At 45.1% G+C, this 23,987-nt stretch overlaps 2 protein-coding genes and 1 long non-coding RNA gene across 3 annotated transcripts in view; 1 reads left to right on the top strand and 2 right to left on the bottom strand.

The window, feature by feature from the left end:
• LOC121834460 overlaps positions 1 to 20,313 on the top strand; it is a 60,627-nt gene extending 40,314 nt beyond the window's left edge. The window contains exon 4 of the long non-coding RNA XR_006077230.1: positions 19,847 to 20,313. This is a non-coding gene — a long non-coding RNA (uncharacterized LOC121834460). The remainder of the gene's footprint in view (positions 1 to 19,846) is intronic.
• LOC120844611 (protein unc-79 homolog) overlaps positions 1 to 23,987 on the bottom strand; it is a 92,252-nt gene that overhangs the window by 59,930 nt on the left and 8,335 nt on the right. Inside the window, exons 9-21 of the mRNA XM_040216470.3 lie at positions 21,151 to 21,215; positions 19,834 to 19,995; positions 19,170 to 19,390; positions 15,793 to 16,009; positions 14,683 to 14,749; positions 13,778 to 13,815; positions 8,486 to 8,589; positions 7,049 to 7,136; positions 6,586 to 6,674; positions 3,005 to 3,128; positions 2,502 to 2,670; positions 2,026 to 2,168; positions 1,455 to 1,703 (exon numbers count right to left, since the gene is read on the bottom strand). Of these exons, the coding sequence (XP_040072404.2) occupies positions 1,455 to 1,703; positions 2,026 to 2,168; positions 2,502 to 2,670; positions 3,005 to 3,128; positions 6,586 to 6,674; positions 7,049 to 7,136; positions 8,486 to 8,589; positions 13,778 to 13,815; positions 14,683 to 14,749; positions 15,793 to 16,009; positions 19,170 to 19,390; positions 19,834 to 19,995; positions 21,151 to 21,215 (1,736 nt within the window). The remainder of the gene's footprint in view (positions 1 to 1,454; positions 1,704 to 2,025; positions 2,169 to 2,501; positions 2,671 to 3,004; positions 3,129 to 6,585; positions 6,675 to 7,048; positions 7,137 to 8,485; positions 8,590 to 13,777; positions 13,816 to 14,682; positions 14,750 to 15,792; positions 16,010 to 19,169; positions 19,391 to 19,833; positions 19,996 to 21,150; positions 21,216 to 23,987) is intronic.
• Positions 11,879 to 12,802, bottom strand: LOC115330702 (HIG1 domain family member 2A, mitochondrial). The gene has a single exon (XM_029992577.3). The coding sequence runs from the start codon at positions 12,781 to 12,783 to the stop codon at positions 12,451 to 12,453; it is 333 nt and encodes a 110-aa protein (XP_029848437.1). The 5' UTR covers positions 12,784 to 12,802; the 3' UTR covers positions 11,879 to 12,450.

The following is a 23,987-nucleotide window of genomic DNA, read 5'->3' as shown; positions in this document are numbered from 1 at the left end:
AAGGTACAGTCTCCACCAATACGAAGACAGACTCGGAGCACGCGACCAAGACCCGTGTCACTCCAAGGGACGGGAAGGCACTTCGTCAGTGCACGCCAACTCAGTCTTGCTGCGTCATCGAGTTTCGCTGTCCTTGGAATGATGTAAAACTGCCCACAGTATGTGTCGTGCCCCAACACCGAAAGTTTGGGCGATGTTCTTTTGCTCTGTCGCGGACTGTTTGAATATATCTGTAGAAAGTAATTTTATTTCCTGCGATTTGAAATAAAAGTTGAGGCAACAATAAATTTAAGCATCAAGGTGGCGCAAGTGTTGTTACCTTAAAGGGCAACTCCGCTTGATTTTGGAAATTTCGAGATAGTGGGTGATATAAACGTGAAAAGTACTTCAAAACAACCCTAGACCGTTTGTCTCATTAAAAGCAAAATATTTTTCGTGCGGTCTTGTTATTTACCACAATCGCAAACCGAAACTGAAACTTCGGCACAGCCGGGCAACATTGTACTCTCAACGTCAGTTGCATACGCACCCACGTGGAATACAAGGGGTCACGTGATCTACTAGCGGTAACCCAAGAAAGACGCGGATGCGAGGGGAAGGGTGAGGAGGGAGGAGGGAGGGCGGGCCTAGCCGCGGCGGTGAACAGGCAACGCAAGCAGCAACGAAGCAGGCTATGTAGGCGGCAACCCAGGCGGCTAGTCGGTTGGCACCGGTTGGCAGGTGTGTCAGCGAAACTCATCTCCGTACAACTCTCTCTTCCTCTTTTTGTTTCTCTTGTTCTCGTTCATTTTTTTTTTTTGTTTGTCTCGCCCACTCATCTCTATTGTAGTAGGCTCGCCTCTTTGCTTGCTCAAACGTGGAGCGCGTCCGTAGCGCCGCCCGGTAAGCTCTCCCGGGAAAAGAAAATACCAAGAAAAAAAACTGCGTATGCAACAGACGTCAGCCACAACGGAAATACAACATTGGCTGCGCCGCATGTCGCCCGCTAAATTAGCGGATTTTGGTGACTTCGTGAGTCTCAGTTTTTGTCGGCCGGTTTAGTGATCTTTTAGGCGGTATTACGTTATAATATTTGACATTCAGTCTCTCTAGATGACACTAAAGAGAGTCGCAGTGTTTGGTAACAACCGAGAATGAAGCGGAGTTTCCCTTTAAGGCTTAAATTACTCAGTGGCTCTAGCTGCGACCAGCTGAAATAGTGCCTCGCCCGACGTTAACGATTTAGGGATTGAATATGTAAGGAATTAAACCGAAAATCCTGAACACCGGAACAGCTTCTAGTCTTTATCACGTGCTCCAAGTGGGTCTTTCATATTGGTGGAGGCTGTAACTACATCCAAGCTTTCGTAGCTTTTCTTAATTCGAAGATTGCTTCTGCGTCCTGTTAACAGGCTAAGAAGTGGTAAACACGGTACACACACCAATTCGAAACGCATTCCAGGCACCATGCTTACATCTGCCATGGCCACCTCCATGACGGGGCAGAAGAACTCGATGAGTGAGAGCACGAGCTGGTACCAGATGGCGCTCATCTCACAGAAGAGGCAAGCGGCCGGCACCCCGCCCGCTCCGCCGGCGCTGCCCGCCTGGCAACACTGGTGCTCCGCCCGGGGATATCTCAGCATTGCATGTAGCAGGCTCAAGATCTCGCGTGCCTCCGAGGTGTTCAGGCCACGATGGGGGGTCACCTCCTGCAGCTCTAGCTGCGTGGATCAATCAATTTAAAATATGTTTCTAATCCTCGACGACCTAAACAGTTAGGTAAGGCTCTGGGATCAAACCAACGATCTCTCAAATTTTGTAGCGCAATCTTTTGCTTCGTGTACTCCAAGCTGTGGTGTGCTCACACGCTCGGACGCACTGGAACCTGAAACTATAACGCTCTCACTCCTCGTTTTTACACTTGCACCCACTGAGCAGTGATCCGAGATATAGCAGTAATCAGAGGGAAAACAGCCTGCCAAACCTAAAAGACATTTAGGGATGGCAGCCAATTTTCCACGACCGACGTGGCCTCAGAGTCACCTGCTTGATGAGGATGTCGACCATGAGGATGTGGCAGCTGAGGCAGAGCTCTGCATCTGACTTGTCTTCTCGTGGAGGAGCGTCCTCCGGCAGAAAGCTTGGAAGCTGGTCGCAGTCCAGGCCGAGGCTGCCAAGCATGGTACCTGGGTGGGCGCACCTCTTTGTTAAAACCGACCAGACTCCGCTGTTTCAAACAGCAAAACTTTCATCCCAGCCAGCAATAAGCGACGTCGGTCAACTTTTATTGAGTACTGCCATGGCCAAATAATATGAACGTTGGCAACTCCCAAACCAATAGACGTTTTGCAAAGTGAAAACATTTAGAAGCATGCTGCAAGTGCAGGTGCACGAGTCGCCAGTTTGCGGCGATTTGGACCGCCGCAGCAAAAGGTTGCCGACCCCTGCTGCAGCCTGAGATAGACTGTAGATGTTGTAAAAGTAGTAGCCGAACAAATGTGAATGCTTTAAAATGTTACCAGTGGTGTCCTGTCGCAACGGATGAAATTTGGGGGTCAGCGTGGCGACATGGGCCTCTTCTTTGGGCTCGCTGGACAAGGGAGCTGGCCCCAGTGTTGCCTGCACTCCCGCAGGGAACATGGAGAAGAGCAGGTTCATGGGGACAGGCACCTCCAGCATGGTCAGAATCTGCACCAGCCAGAAGCAACCATATCACAGATACGTCGCGGAGAGAGCATACATCCTGTTCCTGCTAAATTTAGCGGGGAAGTTTAACATGTGACATTACCATATGTAACACGACATCACGTTCCCACCATGACAACTATGAATATATAATTAGGTATATATTTTATGTACACAGGAGTTTAATGGAAGTGAGTCTAAGCATTTCTTTTTAGCTAATAGTTATTTTTTAGTGTGCTTGTAGCGCACCTGTACAATAACTGAATCGGAAGGTTTGGGTTTGTACTAACTCTCACCGCTGTTATACTCTTTGCCGACATACATGCTTTCTCTTTACCTGTAGCCAGTACAGGGCTTGCTCTTGCACTTGTGCAGTTGTGTTCTCAAAGCGGGCAGTCAGGAATCCATACATCTGCTTGATGTTGAACCCCAGTGGGCTCAGGTCTGGGTCAAGGACCTTGCTGCAAGTTCAAAGACAATCAACGAAGTGCAAGGTCACAGAATAGCAAGAAGTCTTGTCAAAGAGATACTGGTCCTTTTATATACACCAACTCATGTTTACAAACAAACCGGAGCGCCCCTAGCGGACTTCACCGGCGCCGCGCATGCGCGGTGGATGGTGGGCAAAAAGCCCGCCGTCGCCCATAAACAAACCATTGAATCGCGTTGTTGTCGGCGTCGGTGGGAGTCCCCGTGCTCTTTTTCGCGTTGGAATTGTTGATTCTGCGTCCTGCTAACAATGTCTGACTACTTGAGCGGCTTCAGCAAAACTGAAGAGGCAAAACTTTGCGTGAATAATGTGACGTGCGGCGATTCATTTCACGTGGACGCCGGAGAATGGGCGCTAAAGCCGGATTCCCACGATGAGATTCTGCTCTCTATTTTCAGTCGCGACGTCTGCAAAAGCGTGGACCGTAGCTGAGATGGTGGACGTCGATACTGAAAACCGCAAGTAGAATCGGGCATTACAAGTCGGTGATGGCTACTGGTAACAATGATCAACATCTTCTTGTATCTGTTTACACTTTAGCCTACATACCCCCAACCAACCTTCAAAAGTGTTTTGAGGCCTGCACTTAGTTCTTATTGCAATTACCGGGTCAACATTTTGTTTACGGGCCGCTGTTGTTTGAACGAGTTGACGGCAAAAAGCAGCCAAGTTTGAAAGAGCAGATGACAGTTCGAACGCATGGAGTACGGACAAGAAGCACCGCGTCCTGCGTCAAATCATTCGAATGTCACGTTGTCGGCGTCTGTGTGAGTCTGCCTACACTTTTTTTTTTAGCGTTGAAATTGTTGATTCTACGTCGTCATCGCAATGTCTTACCACTTTAATCGCCTGAGCGAAATTATCAAGGCTCGTTACACCGCTAAACTTTGAGTAAATAATTTGTCGTGCGACGATTCATTCGCATGAACGCCGCAGAATGGACGCCAAAACTATGATGATATTCTTCTAGCTATTCTCGGTCGCGACGTCGCTCGTGCTGCAAAAGTGTAGAAGGTAGCGGCGATGATCGACGTCGATACTGAAAATAGGAAGAGGGAACAGACCAAGCGTAACAAGTCGGTGATGGCCACCGGTACCAATGGTCAACATATTGTATCTACTGTTTACACCGAGCCTACTTAAGTCTCTTCAGGCCTGCAATTACTTCTTATTTCAATCACCGGGTCAAAGTTTGGTCTACGGGCCGCTTTTGTTTGAACGAGCAGACGACAAAAAGCGGACAAGTTTGAAAGAGCAGACGAAAGTTCGAACGATCAGGCGGCCGTGTGAATTTGAAGACGCACTGAACCCGCGGGTGGTCCGGACAACTTGGCGGTTTTCTCTCGCTCATGTTGGAACAAAGCAAATACATCTGGAGACCACAAAGTGTTGCCCGCTCACGCAATCGTAGTTCGACAGCGTCTGGTTTGCCCTTTTCACGGCTACTATGCACCTTCTCGGACGAACAAAGGGGGCAGAAACACATGAAAACTGATCTTCAAACCTTTCCAGACTCTCTTGGTAAAGCCCCGTCGCAGCATTTTGACGAGGAGGCAGGTTTTTTGTCTCGTTTCTTCCAAAGGAACACAGGAATGCATGTCTCGCACGGCGACTTCTGCCCACCGCCCCAGACCGGAAGTGCGTCCGGCGTGCCACCACCGCGGCGTGACGTAGGAGAGTTGAGTTCGTGTATAGCACCTCTTTTTTTTCAACATTTAAGATGTTTGCCAGCCGAACTGACTAGTAACTGCACTCACTTATGGGACAGCTGACTGCCCACAAGTGTGAAGTGTACATACTTACTTTAGGATGCTTGCAACTAGTAGTAGTAAAGGCTATGTCCAGCTACAAATACACTTCCTCTCACTGCAAGCCTTGTTTAATTAACTGTTGCTCTTCTAGTACAGCAAGTCTTGTCTTGGGAGATGTTGAACAATTTATGCCAACACACTGTACTAAATTCAATATTTTTAGGATGATGCTGTCAGCAGCATCTTCCTAATAATATAGACTAGACGAACATAAATACAACTTACTATTTTTTATTCCATATGTTGAATTATCACTGCAAAAGCTATGGTATTCCTGTTTAAGGGCATCAATGCAGCGATCAGGCTTTAATGTCTTATTCACTTGTTGATTTGACTTCAGTTTAGTACATCGTATGGACTTTTATGAATACAGTCAAACCTCGATGTAACAAACTTCTTGTAACGAAACCCCCAATGTAACAAAGTACATAAATTTTTCTAACTGCAGGTGTATGCACGTCATGTATTTTTGACTTCAATGTAACAAAGTCCCGTTGGCCAAAGTTTTGATGTAACAAAGTTTCATGGACAATTTCTCGCAAACTTTTGGGTCCCAAAGGAGATTTTGGGAAGCACATGCGCTGAAATGGGCCCCCGATAAAGCTCAAAGGGTGAAACGGGCCGAACCTGGCGGGTGTGGTGTACAGAACGGCTACTAGAGGACACTAGAGCCGCCGTCGTTTCGTCTGTCAGCTTCATTCGCGCTGCGTAGTTCGTTTCGAGGACTAACTAAAAGCATACGTTTCTCATTGTCCTCGGCGATGGAGCCTCGAAGGCGATGGAGCCACCCCTGACAACGTCGGCCTCGACGACTTTCTATACGCCAACTCTGCTGTCATTGCGACAGAGGAGGTGACCAATGAGGCGATAGCTAGCGATGTTCGTGGTAACTTGCAAGCAAGGACGACATCGAGCCTGGTGAGCAAGACACCTGCGATGGGCCCAGTGACCGTGAAGTGGTGGACGCGATCGATGTCTTGAGGCGGTTCGCAATCACACAGCAAGACGAAGACGCAATGCAGGTTGTCTGGCTATGCGAACGTCGTGTGATGCCAATAATAATGCTAAGAGTGGCCTAGGAAAAGGTGATGGACTGCTTTCAAGTGAAATAAAGGTGTCCTCGGTGAGTCTTGTGCACCCAAGAAACATTTGTGGAAACTTTCTTTAACGTTAGCCTCGAATTTCTATGTAGCGAAATTTCAATGTAACGAAGTAGATTCCGAATTTTACCGACTTCGTTACAATGAGGTTTGACTGTACTGCTAAGACAGACAAATTTAAAGGGAAGCTATGGAGCTTCTTGAAAAAAAATGAGTTAAAAGTGATTTATAGTGTATTTTTACCCCGTGAATCCGAATACCCAAACCATTTGCTGCACAAGTATTGTTAAACGCGAAAGACAGTCGCTGTCTGTGACGTCGTCGACGGCTCTTTTGGCTGCCCAAGGCTAGGGAGGCGGGGCTTTAGCCCCATTTTGAAATTGCCCTGATTGCTCTCCGGCGTGTCGCATTGAAACATAATTGTGATATCTGTTATTCTAAAGGCCAAATGAATGCATTTCCAGTGTTTTTTCTCAAATGCAGAAGTGCCCCATCTTCCCTTTAAGAACCATCCTACCTGAGAAGAATCTTGAGCTCCGAAAGTTCTTCCTCTGGAATTTCAAACCGAAAGGCCTCCATCCAGTGTGGCATAATGTACTCCCAAACCTGAAGAAAAAAATATTGTTATTTTGGGATTTTGTTACACATAACTTTATTAGTCATGAGAGCCCATTCCTAAGGCCATCAGAAAATTTTACATGCCTCAGATAAATTTTGGCAAAAAGATGTAACTGATGCTCAAAATCTTATGCTGCAAAACTTATTTCATCAAACCTTCCATTTTGCCAATTGACAGTGAAATATTGAGACACATTTTTTTCACACTCGATAGAAGTACTCCATAGTTTTAGCCTCACATCATCTCGGCCACCATTCTTGGGGCTAAAGCTATGCTAAATATAGTTTAATTTGTAGTTTCCAGGAGTGACTGATATGAGGAAAGAGGGAGGAAAAAAAAATTAGGTTTCAAAGATGTACACCTCTCTGTTAATGATGTCGTACGGAACAAGGCAAAGGAGTGTCTTGAACCCCTCCTTGATCTGGTCAGTCTGACATGGCCAGTTATCCCTGCAGAACAAGGAAAAACAAAATGTTGTTACAAGCACTCATTTGACTAGGATAAGGAAAGCCTGTTAGCAGGAAGAGTGTGAACATATACACTTCGTTGAACAGGAATAAAGGACACAAGCAATAATGTTCGACATCATAAAAATCAAAGAAAGGCAAATGTAGGGTAGAGAAAACACCTTTCGTGTATTGTTTCTTTTCTTTTGTTTGTCGGTCTTAAATTTTCAGAATGTTGAACATTCACTAGCTCGCCCACCTTTTGCTATAATTTCAGGTGACAATGGCATTCTTTTAAATTTCATCTTCTCTTCTTCTTGAATATCATCTTTGTTCAAAAGTGATTTACCAGCCTCCTCTGACCCACCTGAGAAATCACTTAGAATTTTTGAGAAAGACAGTCGAGCCAGCATTTTATATGGTCTCACTATGCTTCCACATTTAAGCTCAAGTCTTCAAAATCTGAACTGAAAGGACTTCCGTTATTTTAGAATACACATCAATCTGGCACCCCCATCAAGTTACTTTTACAGACAACATTGAATCTGTTTAAAACTGTGCTGCACATTTTATTAAGTCAGATTTCTCAAGTTTTTCAAGTGTCTCCCACATAAAATCAGATCTTTCTCTCCCATAGCTTTTTTTTTCCGTCGAAAAATCTTCTGCCTATGCCCTGCTGCATAAAAATTTTTATTCGCCATCTCTAAATCAGTTACTTTTATCTCCGGCCTATCTTTGTATCATTGTAACAAAAAAGCCCGACCGCAGTGTTCTTCCATAGCCTACCAGCATGCCCCCCTTCCTGATGCAATTGTGGACTGCAATGACCTTCGCGAAGTCATCATCACGGTCCAGGACCCCATCAAATGTCGAGACACAATTTCCATCATTGTACATAACGTATCCACTCCCATCTCTAATGCCTTACGGCCCTGAGGTTATTGTAAACAAATAAATAAATAAATCAGTTCCTTGAAGACATCTGCTTGCAGCCTAAAATTTTACTCCTATTTTTTTAGTCTACTATTTGATGGTTTGTATGGTGAAATGAAATAATTTTATTTTTGTGTTTAATTCCCCCTCTTGCTTGTTCCTATAAGATTTGAGTAATTACTGAACGATGCACATTAAAGACCCCAGATTAACAGCTGCCGCGCACCCAACAAATCGCTAGAAAAAAAATGCCAAAAGAAAGCAGACTCTTCTACTGTCTAAACAGCCATGCAACAGCTTCAGGTTGACTCGCACTGCTCTAACTATTTGCTGTTCATGCCTTTTTCATAGACTATAGAGGACCTCTTGATAAATAATTCGAGGAAGGTTGGTGCTTCATGGATGCACAGTCCACTCACCAGTGGCCTCCAACTTGTGCATATTCAGCGGGATGAGGCAGGAGACAGGACACAAACACGTCGAAATGAGTCCGTACAATGTCCATCAGCCACCCATGGATGTACTGGAGGCCAGAACAGTGAGAATGTAGGTTATCTTTTTTTTAAAATTTATCTTCTTTCCTAGTGGAAAGTGATTAGTATGTTAACTTTTCACTCACTACAGACAGGGCACAGCAGTGAACAGGGGCCCTATGCTACTCGGTGGGAACAAGGGACTGGGACAATGTTGTCTGCTGCGATCGGTCGGCGCCATGCCACTGACCAATCGCACCAGACGACAATGTTCCGGTCCCACCTAGTCCCGCTGTGTAGCATAAGGCCCCAAAAGGCACTATGGCCAGCTGCTAGTCAGTGCAACTAGTGGTCACAAAGGCTAGATTGGGGCAGCACCCATCGTCTAATAATGGGACGTGAGCGCTGCGTCACGGCACGGTGAGGCACTCAAAGGCTCGAGCTCGGGTCTAACTTGCCACGACCTTAATTAATTTTCTCTCTCTCTCTAGGGTCCAATGAATGCGACAGTATAGAATGATTCAATGTTGCAAGAATTAAGCACTAGTTGGGGCTTCATATCTAGCATGAGGTCGTTGTGCAGCCACTATAGTACCTCTCACTGTCGACCATGACTAGCCGGGGTATTTTCGAGGTAATGATGGCACATAATACATAACAAAGGCTGTATTATTTTTTAAATATTCTTTTGGCACATAAGATATGTTTTATTTTGTAGTGATCATCTGGAAATGCTTGCAAGCATTACTAGGGTGACCAGACGTCCCGTTTTGGCCGGGACAGTCCCGTTCTTGAGGTCCACTTCTGCCGTCCCGTCTTTTTTTCCCAATAATGGATCATGTCCAGTTTTCGCATCGGTGCATAGTTTCGGAATTGGCACTAAGCGAGTTGAAGCAAGCCGAAAATATGCCTACTCATTACAAATATATTTGACAAAAAAAGGCAAAAAACGTAGGTACTTTAAAATATTTACCCAGAGAGTAAAATTTGGAATTGTTCTTGCCCACAAACACCTTTTCTCCCGCAAAGACGCACGTGTAGAATTTTTTTTGTTACCAGATATAGCACACATGTAGGATCACGGTTGACAACACTACACTATTTTTTCGAAAATAGCGAAGAAACGCACGTGTGTGTTCACCGGTGGACCCTTGTCAATAAGAACATTAAAACGAAACTAGAAGATTGGAAATCTTCAGGTATTAGTCTGTGAGAGATGATGCAAATCTTTAAAGTGGTGAAAACAGAACATGTATGTTGCGCCGAGATTTCCCAGGTCGTGGAACTGGCTCTGTGCTTCTTTGGAGCCACGGCTCCAGTGGAGCGCGTCTTTTCAATTATGAACTCCATATGGGTATGCTAGAAGTCTCGCCTGCTTGTCTCAAGCGTGCGAGCAATGCTACTTGTGAGGTTGAACTTCCCATATAAGTGCGCAGACTTTACAACCAAGTCTTGCAGGATAAAGTCCTGCTTAGGAAACCTTAGTCGTCGTCAAAATTCGCTTACACCATCGAAGGACACGAAGCAGGACCTTCCAAATGAGTGCATGCAACTGAACGAGTGTGACTGTTTCCTAGGGCTTAGTGCAATATGGTAACGCTTTGAAATAAGAGCAGTTATTTCATCAAACTTTTTCCCTTAATCTTAATTTTTAGTACGACCCCCCCCCCCCCTCTTCCCACCGCCACCGCGGGGATGTCCCGTTTTCTACCTTGAGGAATATGGTCACCCTAAGCATTACTGGCAATGCCGACATGTGCAAAATCTAGCCAAGCTTGCCCACCAAAGTGTTTGCCTTAAAGGGGTCATGGAACGATTTCTCAACTTTTTCCTCCTTAGCTTTCATCCTTAACTCACAAATCGCGCATTGTACCAAACGGCTCAAGAAGACGGAAAGGAGGGAATCCCCTCTTGTTCGGACCCTCGTTTGTGTACATGGATACAGCCATTCTCCTCCTAGAAGATTCGCCGTCGCTCAAGAGTCGAACCAAAGTTGCTTTCCCCACTCCGTTCGCACCGAAGCTGACAGTGCTGTGGATGCTATGTGCTCGTTGGGCCAGCCACACTTTTGCCACATGATCACGCTCCCCCGCGCATACCCATGCGCAGAGATTGAGGTCAGGTGATGAAAGTGAGGTGGCTGATTGGTCCGGCAAGTGCACAGCTTCCACCGCACTGTCAGCTAAAGGGCGAAGGGAATAAGGAAGGTCCGGGCGTCGTGCGACGTGCGTTTGGATTGGGTGACACACTTTGGGTACTGCAGATTTATGACTGCGAGAAGGCAGAGAACTTTCGAAGGCAAGGAGGTATGAAATAGTCCGCGGTCTTTTCAAAATTTTGTACCGAAAATCAGGCTTCGACTTTTATACCTTCTTTCACTTGGCCCACTAAATGATATGCAATTAGTAAAATCCCAATCTAAATTAATTTATCCTAGCCCAAAATTCGTTTCATGGGCCCTTTAGGAGTCTAAAAATAATTTGTCAAGAAAAGCTGGGCAGACAAGTCAACTTACCATAATTACGAAAAACACCAAGACTGCATGCTTGCGCTGTCGCCTTCTTTTGCCATAGTCTAGGGGTTTTCATAATTGTGTTCAATTTACACCAGCTCGTTTGCACATTTACTTTTTGTTCAAGCCAGCTGTTTCATATACAGATACAAATAATCCTCCCATATAAAGCAGCTAATTTGCCTTCATGAGCTCGATTTGCAGTCAACAAATTACTTCTAGATTTTACTCTTCTTTTGGCTATCCCCAGTGAATGCTCCCTTTAGATGATGCAACAATCACCTATAACTCTTTAGCTCATCATTAAAGCTAAATAAGTTTACCCTTGGTATGGTGTTCAGACGGCCTGAGTAAGCATCCCAGCGAATATTCACCAGATGTCATATTAGGACTTGCACATTTGAGTAAGACACAGTGTGACCCAACTTCCACAGAATTGCATGTTTAAAATAATATGAAAATTGCCCTCATCTCTCTGCACGTGATCACTTATGTGTTCAATGCAGCTATTACCTCAAATATAACTGAAGCGTTGTGTAGGTAGCTCATACACCAACACACAAATTTTTGCTGCCATTGTTAGAAAAGAAGGAAGCTATCAAGCACTCTGCCCAGCAATCTTCACGATTCTCAGAAAAGGATATTATTTTACGGGGACAATCATTGTTCTCATTCCTGGTGTACAGGTTCTGGGAACCTCCACTGCAAATTTGTGCAGTGCTGCAGGACTTAAATGTTGTTCCTTAATACGGTCTATAATGCAACCTACCCCTTTGACACAGAAGTTTTTGTAATCCATAATTCTGAAATGACGAGTAGTTGGAAGGTACAAGTCAATAGAACATTGGGGTTTATTATTTTCATGCTGCACTCTCACTTTGTAACATGCAATTCACTTTCATACAAAACGATTCCTGAAAAAAAAAATGTAATAGTGGATATCCGTTCTACATACATATTTTACAGCTGGGGCAGAACTGAACAAATCTACACAGTTCAAATAAAACAATTGTACAGCCCCAAATTGTGAAGCGAAATTCAAACAAGCAACTAAAATAGCTCTTAAAGATACCTTTCTTTTGACAGATTACCGTTACAGCGCGTCTACTTGTTAAATGATTGAATGCTGTGTCGTCGCTACAGGTGCTACACCATCCAGCGCTTTAGATCTCCGGCATGTAGCACCGTTGAAACACGATGGGCCTAAACATGCGGTGAACCGCCTCAAAAGACGTTTAGCCAGTCGATACATGACGAATCGTTATAGAGATCAAACATCTCCGAAAAATGAACGCAGTCACCGAGCAAACAAGGTCGCTGGGCACTAATTCTTCAGTGTGCAGGTTCTTCTAAAACCGCCGTCTTTGCATGTTCCGCGGTCGGCCGTTCGAGCCCAACGTCACTGGGTTTTCTTGCCGGTCGCCGCTCCCGCTCCAACCGCAATGCCCACCAGAATAGCGACGATGGTCAGTCCCTGGCAGATGACCCGTGCCCTCATCATGAGCTGGGACTTTCGACGCTCGCCAGTCCGCATTGCGTTCAGGCCCATGCCGAGAGCGCCGACCGTGGCCAACATGCCGATGGGAACAAACGGGTTGGAGACAATCTTGTTCTTCATTCTGTCCCTCACCAGCGTGGGTGAATTGCCTTCTTCGGCCCGAAAGGCGTCGTTTATCTTCACCCATTCCAGCAGATCAGCGTCTTCGCTCGAGGAGCCCTTCGAGTCGGCCATTTTGGGCAGGGGAATGGCGAATGACGCTCGCGTTGGGGCTGCATCGCTTGAAACGAGTTACGCTCTCGTCGCCTGTCGGGCGCGTATTTTCGGTTTCGGTTTTTCGTTCGCCGTTCACGAAATAACGACAGGGGCGTTCGTCCCGTTTTTATCCCGCTCCTGGGCTACCATGTCAGTATCAAACCAGGTCGCCTGCATACTTGGTTTAGTATAAGCCATTTAAAAAAAATAACCTTTTTTTTTTATCTTTTCCAACAGCAAGATTTGGCTTTAGCGCTTGCGTTTTCGATAGAAGGTAATTCGATCCCTAAACTAAGAGGTTATGCTTTAAAAGAGTGGTCAATGCTCTCGATACATATATTATTGCTGCAGGAAGCAATACAAGAATACAAACAATTATTTATATTGGAATGAACCATACTTATACTTCTGGAAGCTGTGGCCCAGTATTTTATTACATACTGACATGCTGCATCCTGCCCTATGCTAGGTGCAAAGTAAGCACTAGGCTTCCCGTTTTTCAGGAGAACGGGACACATTGTTCTATATTTAGTTTCATGTTCAGTACAGTATCCTGCAAATTTCTCAAGCTTGCAGAATATTTTTGCTCCATAGTGTCTGAAAAACATAAAGGTAGCCCCACAAAATGTACCTCAAGTATACTTATGGGTAAAGGAATATATTTATTGGTCATATTTAGTAGCTTTCAGACAGTTAAACATTGAAAAAATAAACCAGTAAAATGAATACCGTGCCTTAAAAAGAGAATGTGCTGTCCCATATCTGCAATTTTTATGCTGAAAATTGCATTTATGAAGATACCCTCCACCTCCCTAGTGTGTATATGCTGATGTACTTTTTACCTCATATTCACTCTTACCTTTATGTTGATGACATTCGATTAAATTTTGCTGTAATGCCCCGAGTGATTAAGTTTTGAGATGTTAACAAGACATTTGTTGTGTGAAAAAAATAAACAAGATAAAAGACTCACTTCAGTTTTCAGCCTTTCCAAGGCATTTCCAGTTTGATCTGCAAAAATAAAAATACACACAATGATTTCACTTGCTCTATGTCATACAGACCTGCAGCCGGAATGGCATAAAGCTAGCTATATATTCCCTATTTTTAGCTTCAACGAAGCCCTAATCGATGCTTGGTTTTTGGTTGCCCAATTTTGCTAAAGAATCTATATGATAATAATGATGCAACTGTCTTGGTGCCAGTTATGCAGGCTTTCCTTTGCAGACAACAGACCAGCACTACCAGTGGTGGACATTAGATGCTTCTGTAAAGTACTAGAGATAAAGATATCTATTTTAGCGCAGGACAGCCGGGGAGCCACCACCGACAAACAAGTTGCCCATACCATGAAGACTTATGGCACCGGGTCTAGTGATGATGCAGTCACATCACACAGATGAAAGAAGCTTTGCAGAGGGGAAACGAGCATCTGTAGCAGATGATGCACCCCTTTGATAGAAAAGCACATGCGGAATAATTTGGTGCTTGTCAGATGAATGGAGGTTTCACATGCTTTATGAGTGACCTTGAGCAAGTCGCGTCGCAATGGCGTTTACCACTTGCTTCATCGTCTGCACAACTGCTGCCTTTTACATCACTTTTCAATTCAAAACAAGACTTCCGAGCTTGAACAAAGCTTGAAAACAAACAAAAGTGTTTTTATTAAGCCCGCACAACATGTTAAAAATAGCTTTATAACGTAAATTTTTCAGACAGTGTGGAGATAATAAGTTTTTTTAATTTCCGAGTTGAACCGAGTACAAGCATTGGAGGTGTTTCTCGCCAGTTGCCTAGGTGGCATTCGAGTTTGCATCCCTCTGCTCCCAACGGCAGCAGCTACAGTAGCCCTAACCGGCACCAGCCTGACATACACACCGTCTGGAAGGCAGGCCGTGTAGTGGAACCACTGGAACAGCATACCCAGGAGGCGGCCCAGCGTTTCCTGCATGTGCGGCGCCATCGCATTATTAAGACGGAAAAGCGATCACAATCGGTTTAACAGTGAAAGGCCAAAACATGAAGAATCCGTAGAAGTATACGGTCTGAGCAGCCCACGATATACTAGACCCTTTTCGAAAAACACCGAGGACCATCGTCGTGTGGGTGGCGCGAGGTCCTTCCACATTATTTAAAGTGAGGACATAGAAAGAGACAACAGAACGACGTGTCTGCCTGTGATGGCGGCTTCAGAACATTCTTTTGCACGAGCTCTCCGAGGTGCGTGCGTGTGCTGCGCCTCGAGCCATCTCTTTTATTTTGATGAGAAAGATGTGAGCTGTGGGTGTGTTGTACCCTACAGTTGGTTGCCTTTTGTCGGGCACAAAAGGTGCGGTCGGATCCGAGCCTTCGCCGAACGCAAATGTGGCACCTATTCTCGATACAAGCCGGGCCGAGTTCACGCCGATTGCTGACGCGACCCTCGTATCCTAAACCTGCTAAGAGTGCATACCCAAACGACGACGGACTCGGATAATTCGAGCTGTAGGCATAACGGTGCCTAGAGCATGTGTTCAACCGGCGTGTTTATCATTCCATCCCGCCCACGTGTCAAAAGCAGTCTTAAATTGGCTACAAATTACGTCACGGAAGCTGGCCCGTCGTTGTGTTGGACATTGCAATCCAGGCGGTCGGTCGTAGAAATGCTGGCGTCGAAAAAGGTGAGCGGACGCGAGGCTTGTCGTCGTTACGGCGTCCCAACTTGCGTTTGCTTCGGTTTCCATTGACTCTCTGGCCACAGAGCGACCCGCAGCGGAACGGACGTTTGCCGCGTGCACCTCCGCCGCCATACCTCCACCGGGATCGCGGCAGACGATGGCGCGACACTTCTGTGACACTGTCGGGCGGAAGACGGGCGACCACTTTTGAGGAGGCGGTAAACATACCAATTGAAGACACACTCCAGGCAACATACAGATAGCTACTGGATGGTGCGCATGAACTTTTGAAAAGGGTCTGTCCGGAGGGGTTGGTCGCCCGTGCAGTCACCTGAGGGGTGTTGTCCTCGGGCGTGCAGAGCCCCACGAGGAGCCAGACCCCGTAGCGGCTGAGCAGCTGGCGCTCCTCCTGGGCCATGCACTCGAGCGACTCCTCGGGCCCCTCCGAGAGGGCGCCTCCGGAGCGGGAGTGCCGCTCGGTCGTTGACTCCTTGCCCGGCGTGGTGACCCCTCCTTTGTCCGTTGTCGGCTGGGCTTCCTTCAGGAGGCTGCACCGGTAAGCAGTCGTGCTGGTGCTGCAGTGCTGCCCTCTGGCAACTATGTTCGTCGACAGCTGGTTCTCACACATTTGCGTTTGACTGTGACCAACCGTGCTACGACCACACGTGACTGCTTACAACGAGGAAATGCACTGGCGTACTGGCACCGTCAATGCAGAGTGCAAGTTTGTCTCCTTCTTGCACAGGGGTCGTGATGATGTCGGGACGCCGAACTCTTATTGGCTGATTGACAAAAATGAGCCTCAACGGATCTAGCCACCGAGGCCTACCCACTATCCTTTCAATCAAAGCCAATCAAAGCCCGGCGTCCTTCTGACGTCGCCGCAACCCCTGCGCAAGAAGCAGGTGACTTGCTCTCTGCACAAGGTAGCCCTGGAAGGCCTCAATCTGCATACAGTAAAACCTCGTTATAACAAAATGGGATATAACAAACTAATGGATATAACAAAGCAATCATAATTCCCCTTGCTTGCTAATAGTATGGAGAAATGGACATTGGCTATAACAAACTAATGGTTATAACGAAATAACTACGACCGCTCCTTCAACTTTGTTATAACGAGGTTTTACTGTATAACTATACTGAAGGTTTTGCGGTACTTGTGAGATAAAATGTGCTTGCCGAAACTAAATTTGACGTTTGTGTTTAGACAGCGTAAGGTCGGTCTGCCTTTGAGGTTAGGTGGCACCAATTTATTCGTAGGCGAGAAATGTAGCTAGCGCAGTATGACCGCTGGCACGGAGTCTCCTTTGTGACTCGCGCAGTCGCAACACGCGACCGCGCGCCGGTGCAGCGCTTGTTTGGATAGAAATGGGCAGGCGTGGAGATCTGTGGTGCGCCGACACGCTCGGCCGCCGATCTTCTTTAAATCTACGAGAAACGGTCCCTCGTAATGTTCAACACTGTCGGAGTTATTTCGAACCCAGGGTGGGCCGCCGACGAAGAAAAGGCCTCGTCCGGTATTTTGTTAGCTCCGCAGCCGCTCAAAAGTAGGGACGTCGCAAACCTGCAGAGGTCGAACTTCGACCAAGTTGGACTTTTTCGATAGAAATTATGCTGAAGTATACACGCATCAGGAAGTCTTTCTGAGCTGTTCTATAGATGGCGTTAGTGCGTTTGCTCCTTGTAAGCAGTCATAAGTAATTGTAGCACAGGCAAACATAGTCAAACACAGGTGTACAATCCAGCCTCTAAGAAATGCAGAGCACAGCGAGTCCCAAGCATCCCATCATCACTCCGCAGCTAAAGAGATTGCGACGTTCGCCAAAGAGAATGCCAAAGAACGAACTACGAAGCCAATGATGAAATAAACGGTGCCGAAGAACGAAGGACCGAAAGACAAAGCATACACACATGGAGCGCCGACTCTCGGCCGACTTATGTCTCGAACCTGCTCAAGAATGCCAACTCTTTGTCGAACAATGCAACGCATCTGTCTTTTTGCTTAAAAAAAAAAAAAAAAAGATTTTAAAAATTTTTTTGTGTTGTCCGTTGACTGTGACGTCCTAAGATTGTTTTATCTGCTATGAGTTTATAATCGCAGCTGTCGCAGTGTACTGCCGAGTTGCCTGATGGCGATGATCTCATCAATAGAGCAAGTTCTCTTAACCTCTTATTAACACATGTCCCAGTTTTACTTGCGTACATTTTCCCGTGGAACAATTTAACGTTGTAAACTACACCGAAGGCGCACGGCACATACATTACATTGTGTTTCTTTTTCACATACAAATCCGCTAGCTCCTCTGTCAACTTTAGCGCATTGACACCGCAACTTCGAAGGCACCGAAAAAAACTACTTGCACATCGTGATGTTGCGCCACTTTTTTGAAGCTGTGCGAAACCTTATGTACGTATGGCATACCCATAGGTCTCCCTTTAGGCTTTTCTTGGGCAACCTTACGGGGGTCTTGAAGACCTTTTAACGGGCTTTCCGCCACTCCTGCCATTGAGCCATATGGACAGCCTCCGTCCGTGAGCTTTGTTGCCCGATTAACAAAACTATACCTGTTTTCACTTCAAGAAAAAATCAAGGTTTGCGCATTGTTCATACGCGGCACGAAGTAGTTCTTACAAGATTCGGTTGTCGGAGGAAAAAGCTATGCTTTTGGCATTTGGAATGTGTACGTCTTGATAAGATAACATATATCTAATCTAAAATGCACCTTCATATAGCTTAATTATCCACATAAAGGGGGAAATTAGTAAGGCTCCGCGAGGAGACGGATTTGTTTTACTAGTATTCTTGAGGTGAAAAAAAGTATAGTCAACATACAGCATGATGATTCACCAATGCCTCCCCAAGCACCCCACTGCGATCGCCCCCTTTACCAGTTTTGAGTGATTAGAGTCAGTACATGAATCAGTAGAGAGTCAGCGCTTCGCGTGTATATTTCGTCTTCTTGTCCTTGATTTTTTTGGCACTGTTTATTCGATTGTTAATGTACCACCGACTCTCCCAACATTGCAACGTAAAGAATTACGAAGCAAGGAGCGTAAACAAGATACGCCAACCCTGCATTTTTTAAGCTGCCAGTCACTTTAACTGGTCATATAATAAATCCTTTTGAAATAGTCGAGCAAGTTCCCAGGGAACACCTCGGGACAACAGGCAACATTTCGCCGAGAAGCCTAGCTTCCTTGAAGCTGATGCTTTGCTAGGATTTAAAGAAGGCAAGGGACCTAGCATAGCTATAACTTAAAAAGCTGGGAGCCTTAGCTTTCTGACAAGTAATGGTTTAAAATGGCTGCCGTTCTAAGATTTTTTTGAGTATCTCCTGCCAACTGCTGTCATCCTTCCCGCCTTGTTTGACCACTGAATGTAGGCATATGACCTCCACAATCGACAATGCTATTATCTCCTTGAAATGTGCCACCTGAGCGGACGTTTTTCAACCAATGTATCATCAAGAATGGGGATTCTATCTAAACATCATTATGTTGTCTGAGGAGCTAGGTTGAGAACTTTTTAGATGCCTTCTTCTTCGCATTCTTCAAGTGAAACCCTGTACACCCTGTAAAGTGTCACAGGTAAAGCAAACCTATGTGCTTTTTGATGAGCGGAATTCTTTTAGCCCGCAATTGCCACGTACGCTTTGCTCAACTCTCGGCCCTAGGCCACTCTAAGTATAAGTCGTCCGGCCCCACCTGACAATGGCTTCAACGAAGTAGAGCTGTGTCTCGCGGTCCATGCTCCAGGGGCTGGGGATGGGCCGCAGGGCCACGTGCTGGCTGGCGCGCTCGTTGCTGCCGCTGTGCCTCGCCTGGAAGCAGGGGTTGCAGTAGCGGATGGGCTTGTTGCCGTTGTAGCTGGCACACTCCATTGAGAAGCAGGTGATGCTGGCCGACTTGTCCCGGGTGCTGCAGTTCTGCAGCCAATCGAACAACTCCCTCTCAACATCGGTTTGCAGATTGTCATTTGAATGCGCTCGAGTGTATCACGTTTCCTCGTAACCACTTACGACGAGTGGTGGGCCTAGATTTTGGAGTGTTTTTGACCGCTTGATCAGGGTCACAGGTTTACACACTCGCGTCTGCTTAAAACTGAGCTATTGCGATCGACAGTAGAGCATGCTGGTGCCACCTAAGAGGTGACCATGAAACTGCATTTCACAAGGACAAAGGTTCTGCGGTGTTTGCGAGATCAAACATACATACTATCTATAAAAAATGGTCAATTATAACATTGTCAAAAGTTTGTCGAGCCAAGAAGCTTCCTTTCTTAAATCTAGGCTCTCTAGCAACGAGGAAAGACTGGCGCCATCTCTTGGTCTGTTGGGTAGCTCTGGGTATTGACTGGCCCTGAGCTCACCTTGTTCTCGCAGGTGAGGGCAATTTCCTGCATGGGCAGCAGCACGTCCATCAGGTGGTTGGGGCCGTGCTCTCGGCGGATTTGGTCGGCACATCCCTGGCAGACGAAGAGAGGCGGCGGACGCTCGCCCGAGGCGATGGCGATGGAGTGGTCCAGGCACATCTACGAAGGGGGCGGAGAGAGAGATATCAAATGTGAGGGATCGTCGGAGGTGCCCTAATGTGATCAGCTCTGCGTTTTGCACGAGATAATGAGGTAGGGAGGAAGAGGGATAGAAACTGGCTTATAGAATCTTCAAGAAAACCTGCGGGAGTGATATATTTGGACACTTCTGCACTTCTATTTCTGCTATTGGACAAAGTAAAGTTTTACAATAAGTCTTCCTCGAATCTATAGTGATTTCCCAGTGAGTAATTTTAAACAAGTTGTTTTATTTGTAGTGAATTTTCGAGAATCACTAATTGAGTCATTATGCTAGATTTGATTTCAATGTCCATATGCACCACTTCTGCAAAGTTTGTAATGTAATTAATGCGATAACAAATATGGTGCGCCTTTTGTATCAAGCATATGTAAGCAGATACTACATATAAAAACCTTTGGGTCAGAAAGCGACTACGAAGAACAAACAAATGAATTGTATCACATGATTACTGAGATATGTACCGTAATATCCCGGGAGATGCTCCACCCCCGAAAGATAACCACCCATATTTTTGACATAATTTGCTTTTTTCTTTCTTTTTTAAAGTCAAAAGATGGTTTCTTTTTAGTAATTGCAGGGCCCTGGCCAATGGTGACCTCGGCATAAATGGTGTTACTTAGCCACGGCGGGTGATAAGCGAACACTGCTGACTGGGAACCACAGTCGAATTTGGTTCATCGCTACTCCCTGCAATCACAAGGTTTGCTGGTCACAAAATCTAAAATCAGCACTTTTCAACTTTTTTTTTAGCGCACACCAAAAATGAGTTTACTCTTCATTTTCATCAGATTTTGTTTTAATTTTAGGTGGGCTATCTCTGGGATATCACGGTATATTTATCTAAGCACTAGTGCTCTGACTTAGAACTAGTCTGTTGAATAAACGGTCTGTAGTTTGAAAAAACCCAAAAATATTATTTTTTACCTTGACTAGGAATAATTTTGTTGATTGAATGCTGTGCAGTCTGAAAACCTCCAAAATATACTCCTTTCTGCTTTAACTTAAAAGTATATATCCAGAATGCTTTTTGGCGAAAAACTCTCCGATTTATACTCTTTTCAAGCACGCATACTTTAGACAAAGCTCAACTGCTATAAATGCAATAAGCTTACCTTGTAGGCTTCCTTGTTTTCCGAACTGACGCAGCTTTCCCGTTGGCATGTCAGGGGCTTCCAGCCTATAAGTGGTCAAGACTCCAAGCATGCTTATGTGATTCCACATTAAAGGTTTTTCTCTATGCTTGTAACAACCTTCTATACTACTAATCAGCTAAAGGTCTTCTATCCTGACGAAACATGTGGTCTTGCAGACATTTCCTGAACGTCTCAAGGTACTACGAATGTCCCAAAAATATCTCTCGGATCACATGTTCAGTCTGGTAAACAGACGATATATGACCTAAGGCCGCATCACAACAGTGCATCACAGAGTCAAACATAACAAAACCATGGCCAATCTTTGATTTAATTGCAGAATATTCTCGTTGAATTGTCATCAGGACTTACTACGTCCACAGAAACAGTTGTGAAGCGCCGACATGATAATGTTAGCAGACATATTTTTCTGTGGTTATGACAGGTATGGCTGTTCGAAAAGTGATGCAAGGCAGTACTTCATAGAATGGAAATAAAATAAACATTATTTAGTTAGACTGCAAGAGCTAGGTTTCCCGTCACATCAAGCTCTGTGCTCACGTGATTCTTACCCTCATAATTCTCAGATATATGAATTATATGCAACTACTGTCCCGTACCATGTACCACAGTTGGCACTAGGTATATGCAGTAAAGCTTCAGGGCACAAGTTCATGCGTATGGACAGCAGCCTGATTTAGAAATCTGTTGTGCGACTTCTAGAAGACCACACACTCAGCTTTTTGTAGTCTTCCCCATCTAAACCACAGAAGTCCCCAAGAGCTTGTTTAGCCACATTACTCTTTTGGCATTTGCACCTTATGTCCTTGACTACTTTGCATATGAAGATTGCAGACTGTCTTTTCTCTTTTTCTCTGCTTACTTTCTGATCCGTGTTGCACTGGTGTGAAACATGTTCGAAGCGACTACAAACGGCACTAGTACTAGTTAGGAAAGGGAGCGGCGAACAGCTAGGTGCAAGGGAGAGGGAGTGTAAAGAGGGTAGAGGTTGAGGAAAAAAGAGATAGAGTGAAAAGGGCAAAGGCCTCTTACCAATGGGGCAAGATCCTGACAGAGTGAGGAGGAGGGGTGGAGGAAGACACAAGGTGAACAGTAGGGCACAGAAGACGAGAGAAAGAGAAGAAACAATGTCTGAGTCGCATCCGGGGTCACGCACGGAAAGCAACATCCTTGCTTGTGAGGGACAGGTGACATCAACTAGGGTTCCGTGTTTTCAGAATTTATTTTTTGTGAAATTCGGAGGCTGTTTGTCGGTGTTTATTTCGTGCCGGGAATGCAAAGTTTGTTGGATATTTATTTTTATTAAATTCTCAATCCTCTGGAACTAAGAGTTTAATTTCATTCTGTTCCCAATTTTTTCTGAATTTTGCGCTCAATTCGTTATCAATAATGTCCTTGACATTGATAATGCTAACTGCCCCATGACAAAGCTCGTGCACAGGTGGTGCTTCACTAAATACATTAAAATCTTTTGAACTCACGGACATATTTGCGGGAAAACTAATTTTCTTCCGATACTGTTCCGCTACCGCACCCTACAGCTACACAGACCCGGGGAGAGAGGTGAAGGGGTTAATATAAAAGTTTTCAGCTTCCCCTCTCTCACTCCAATAAAATTTATGGGTTCATAGCTTTGACTAATATAAAAATACAACCAACCCCTCTTTCACCTAAGAAGCAAAAATAGTATGCTCCAAATCGGAAACCCAAGCAGCGTGGTTTTTGTCGTCACCCAGAAGTAGCTTCTTTTGTCAATGATCTGAGATTTGAAAGAAAACTGGAGTGGTCTTTCCTCAGAACCAATGACCCTATGCTGTGGACAAACTTAGTAGTAAAATACTTCTTTTTTTTTTTTTGCGTGATTTGAAAATTAGGAGTTTATCGGATAAGTTTGAATTGACGAAAATTTTACCGGCGAGTGTTTTTCTGGGTGTTTGGGATTTATCTGAAAACAAGGAACCCTACATGTAGCATAAAGCTCACATTTAAAAGAATGTCTGTGATAATTAAACAGCAACATGCCAGGCTGAAACCAGTTCCCTCTGATGGTCTCACAGCCTCACGCAGCATCTTGCATTCGTATACCAGGCAAGATTGAATTCAATGTATATTCAAATTCAATATAGTAAATATACGCATGTGATTTCCTGCAGGGGCTTTGCATATGATTCTCACTATTGAACCACTGATTGTTTGAGAGGCAGTTTACACTTATATTATGCATGCAGACAAACTGAAGGGAAACGGGACAACATACATGCCATTATAGTAGCAATGTACCATGTGGAAAATTGCCTTTACAATGCTCCATTTGGTGTTGCCTTGTGTGACTTGTTTGTTGTATCTATTGTCGAACTCTTGAGACACTTATACAAGTGCATGATGATAGTTTCTAAGAACATCTCTGTTTTATAGCAAAGATCTTGAATTACGTAAAGAAGGCTACAAAATTATTTCCTTTTAGATCTATTAATACATTGCTACCGATGTTACCTTTTTTTTTTCTTCCCCAGATTTATTAACATTGTAAATGCAAGCAGGACAAACAGGAGCCAAAGGGTCACCACAAAAGTCATGCAGGATTTGTGAGTCACAAAAAGATTCACTTATTTGTCTCTTCTCTTGAAGCACTAACACAAAATGTTGCGGAGATATTTTGTCATTCTTAGTTTAAATTAAATCACTGTGCAAGGAGCAACGTAATAATGATTACATCGAAAGAGTTTCCTAAACAAGTTGGCGTACATCACTTTTTCCCGTGACTACCGTAAAGTGCCGAGTAAGCACATACCCAA

This window comes from Ixodes scapularis, unplaced genomic scaffold (assembly GCF_016920785.2).
Source record: "Ixodes scapularis isolate PalLabHiFi unplaced genomic scaffold, ASM1692078v2 PGA_scaffold10__122_contigs__length_95168666, whole genome shotgun sequence".
Taxonomy (NCBI): domain Eukaryota; kingdom Metazoa; phylum Arthropoda; class Arachnida; order Ixodida; family Ixodidae; genus Ixodes; species Ixodes scapularis.
This window is presented reverse-complemented; position numbering and strand designations above follow the sequence as displayed.

Bases quoted from the DNA above. Each gene is read 5' to 3' on its own strand.
- LOC115330702 (XM_029992577.3), bottom strand. From the start codon at position 12,783: ATGGCCGACTCGAAGGGCTCCTCGAGCGAAGACGCTGATCTGCTGGAA.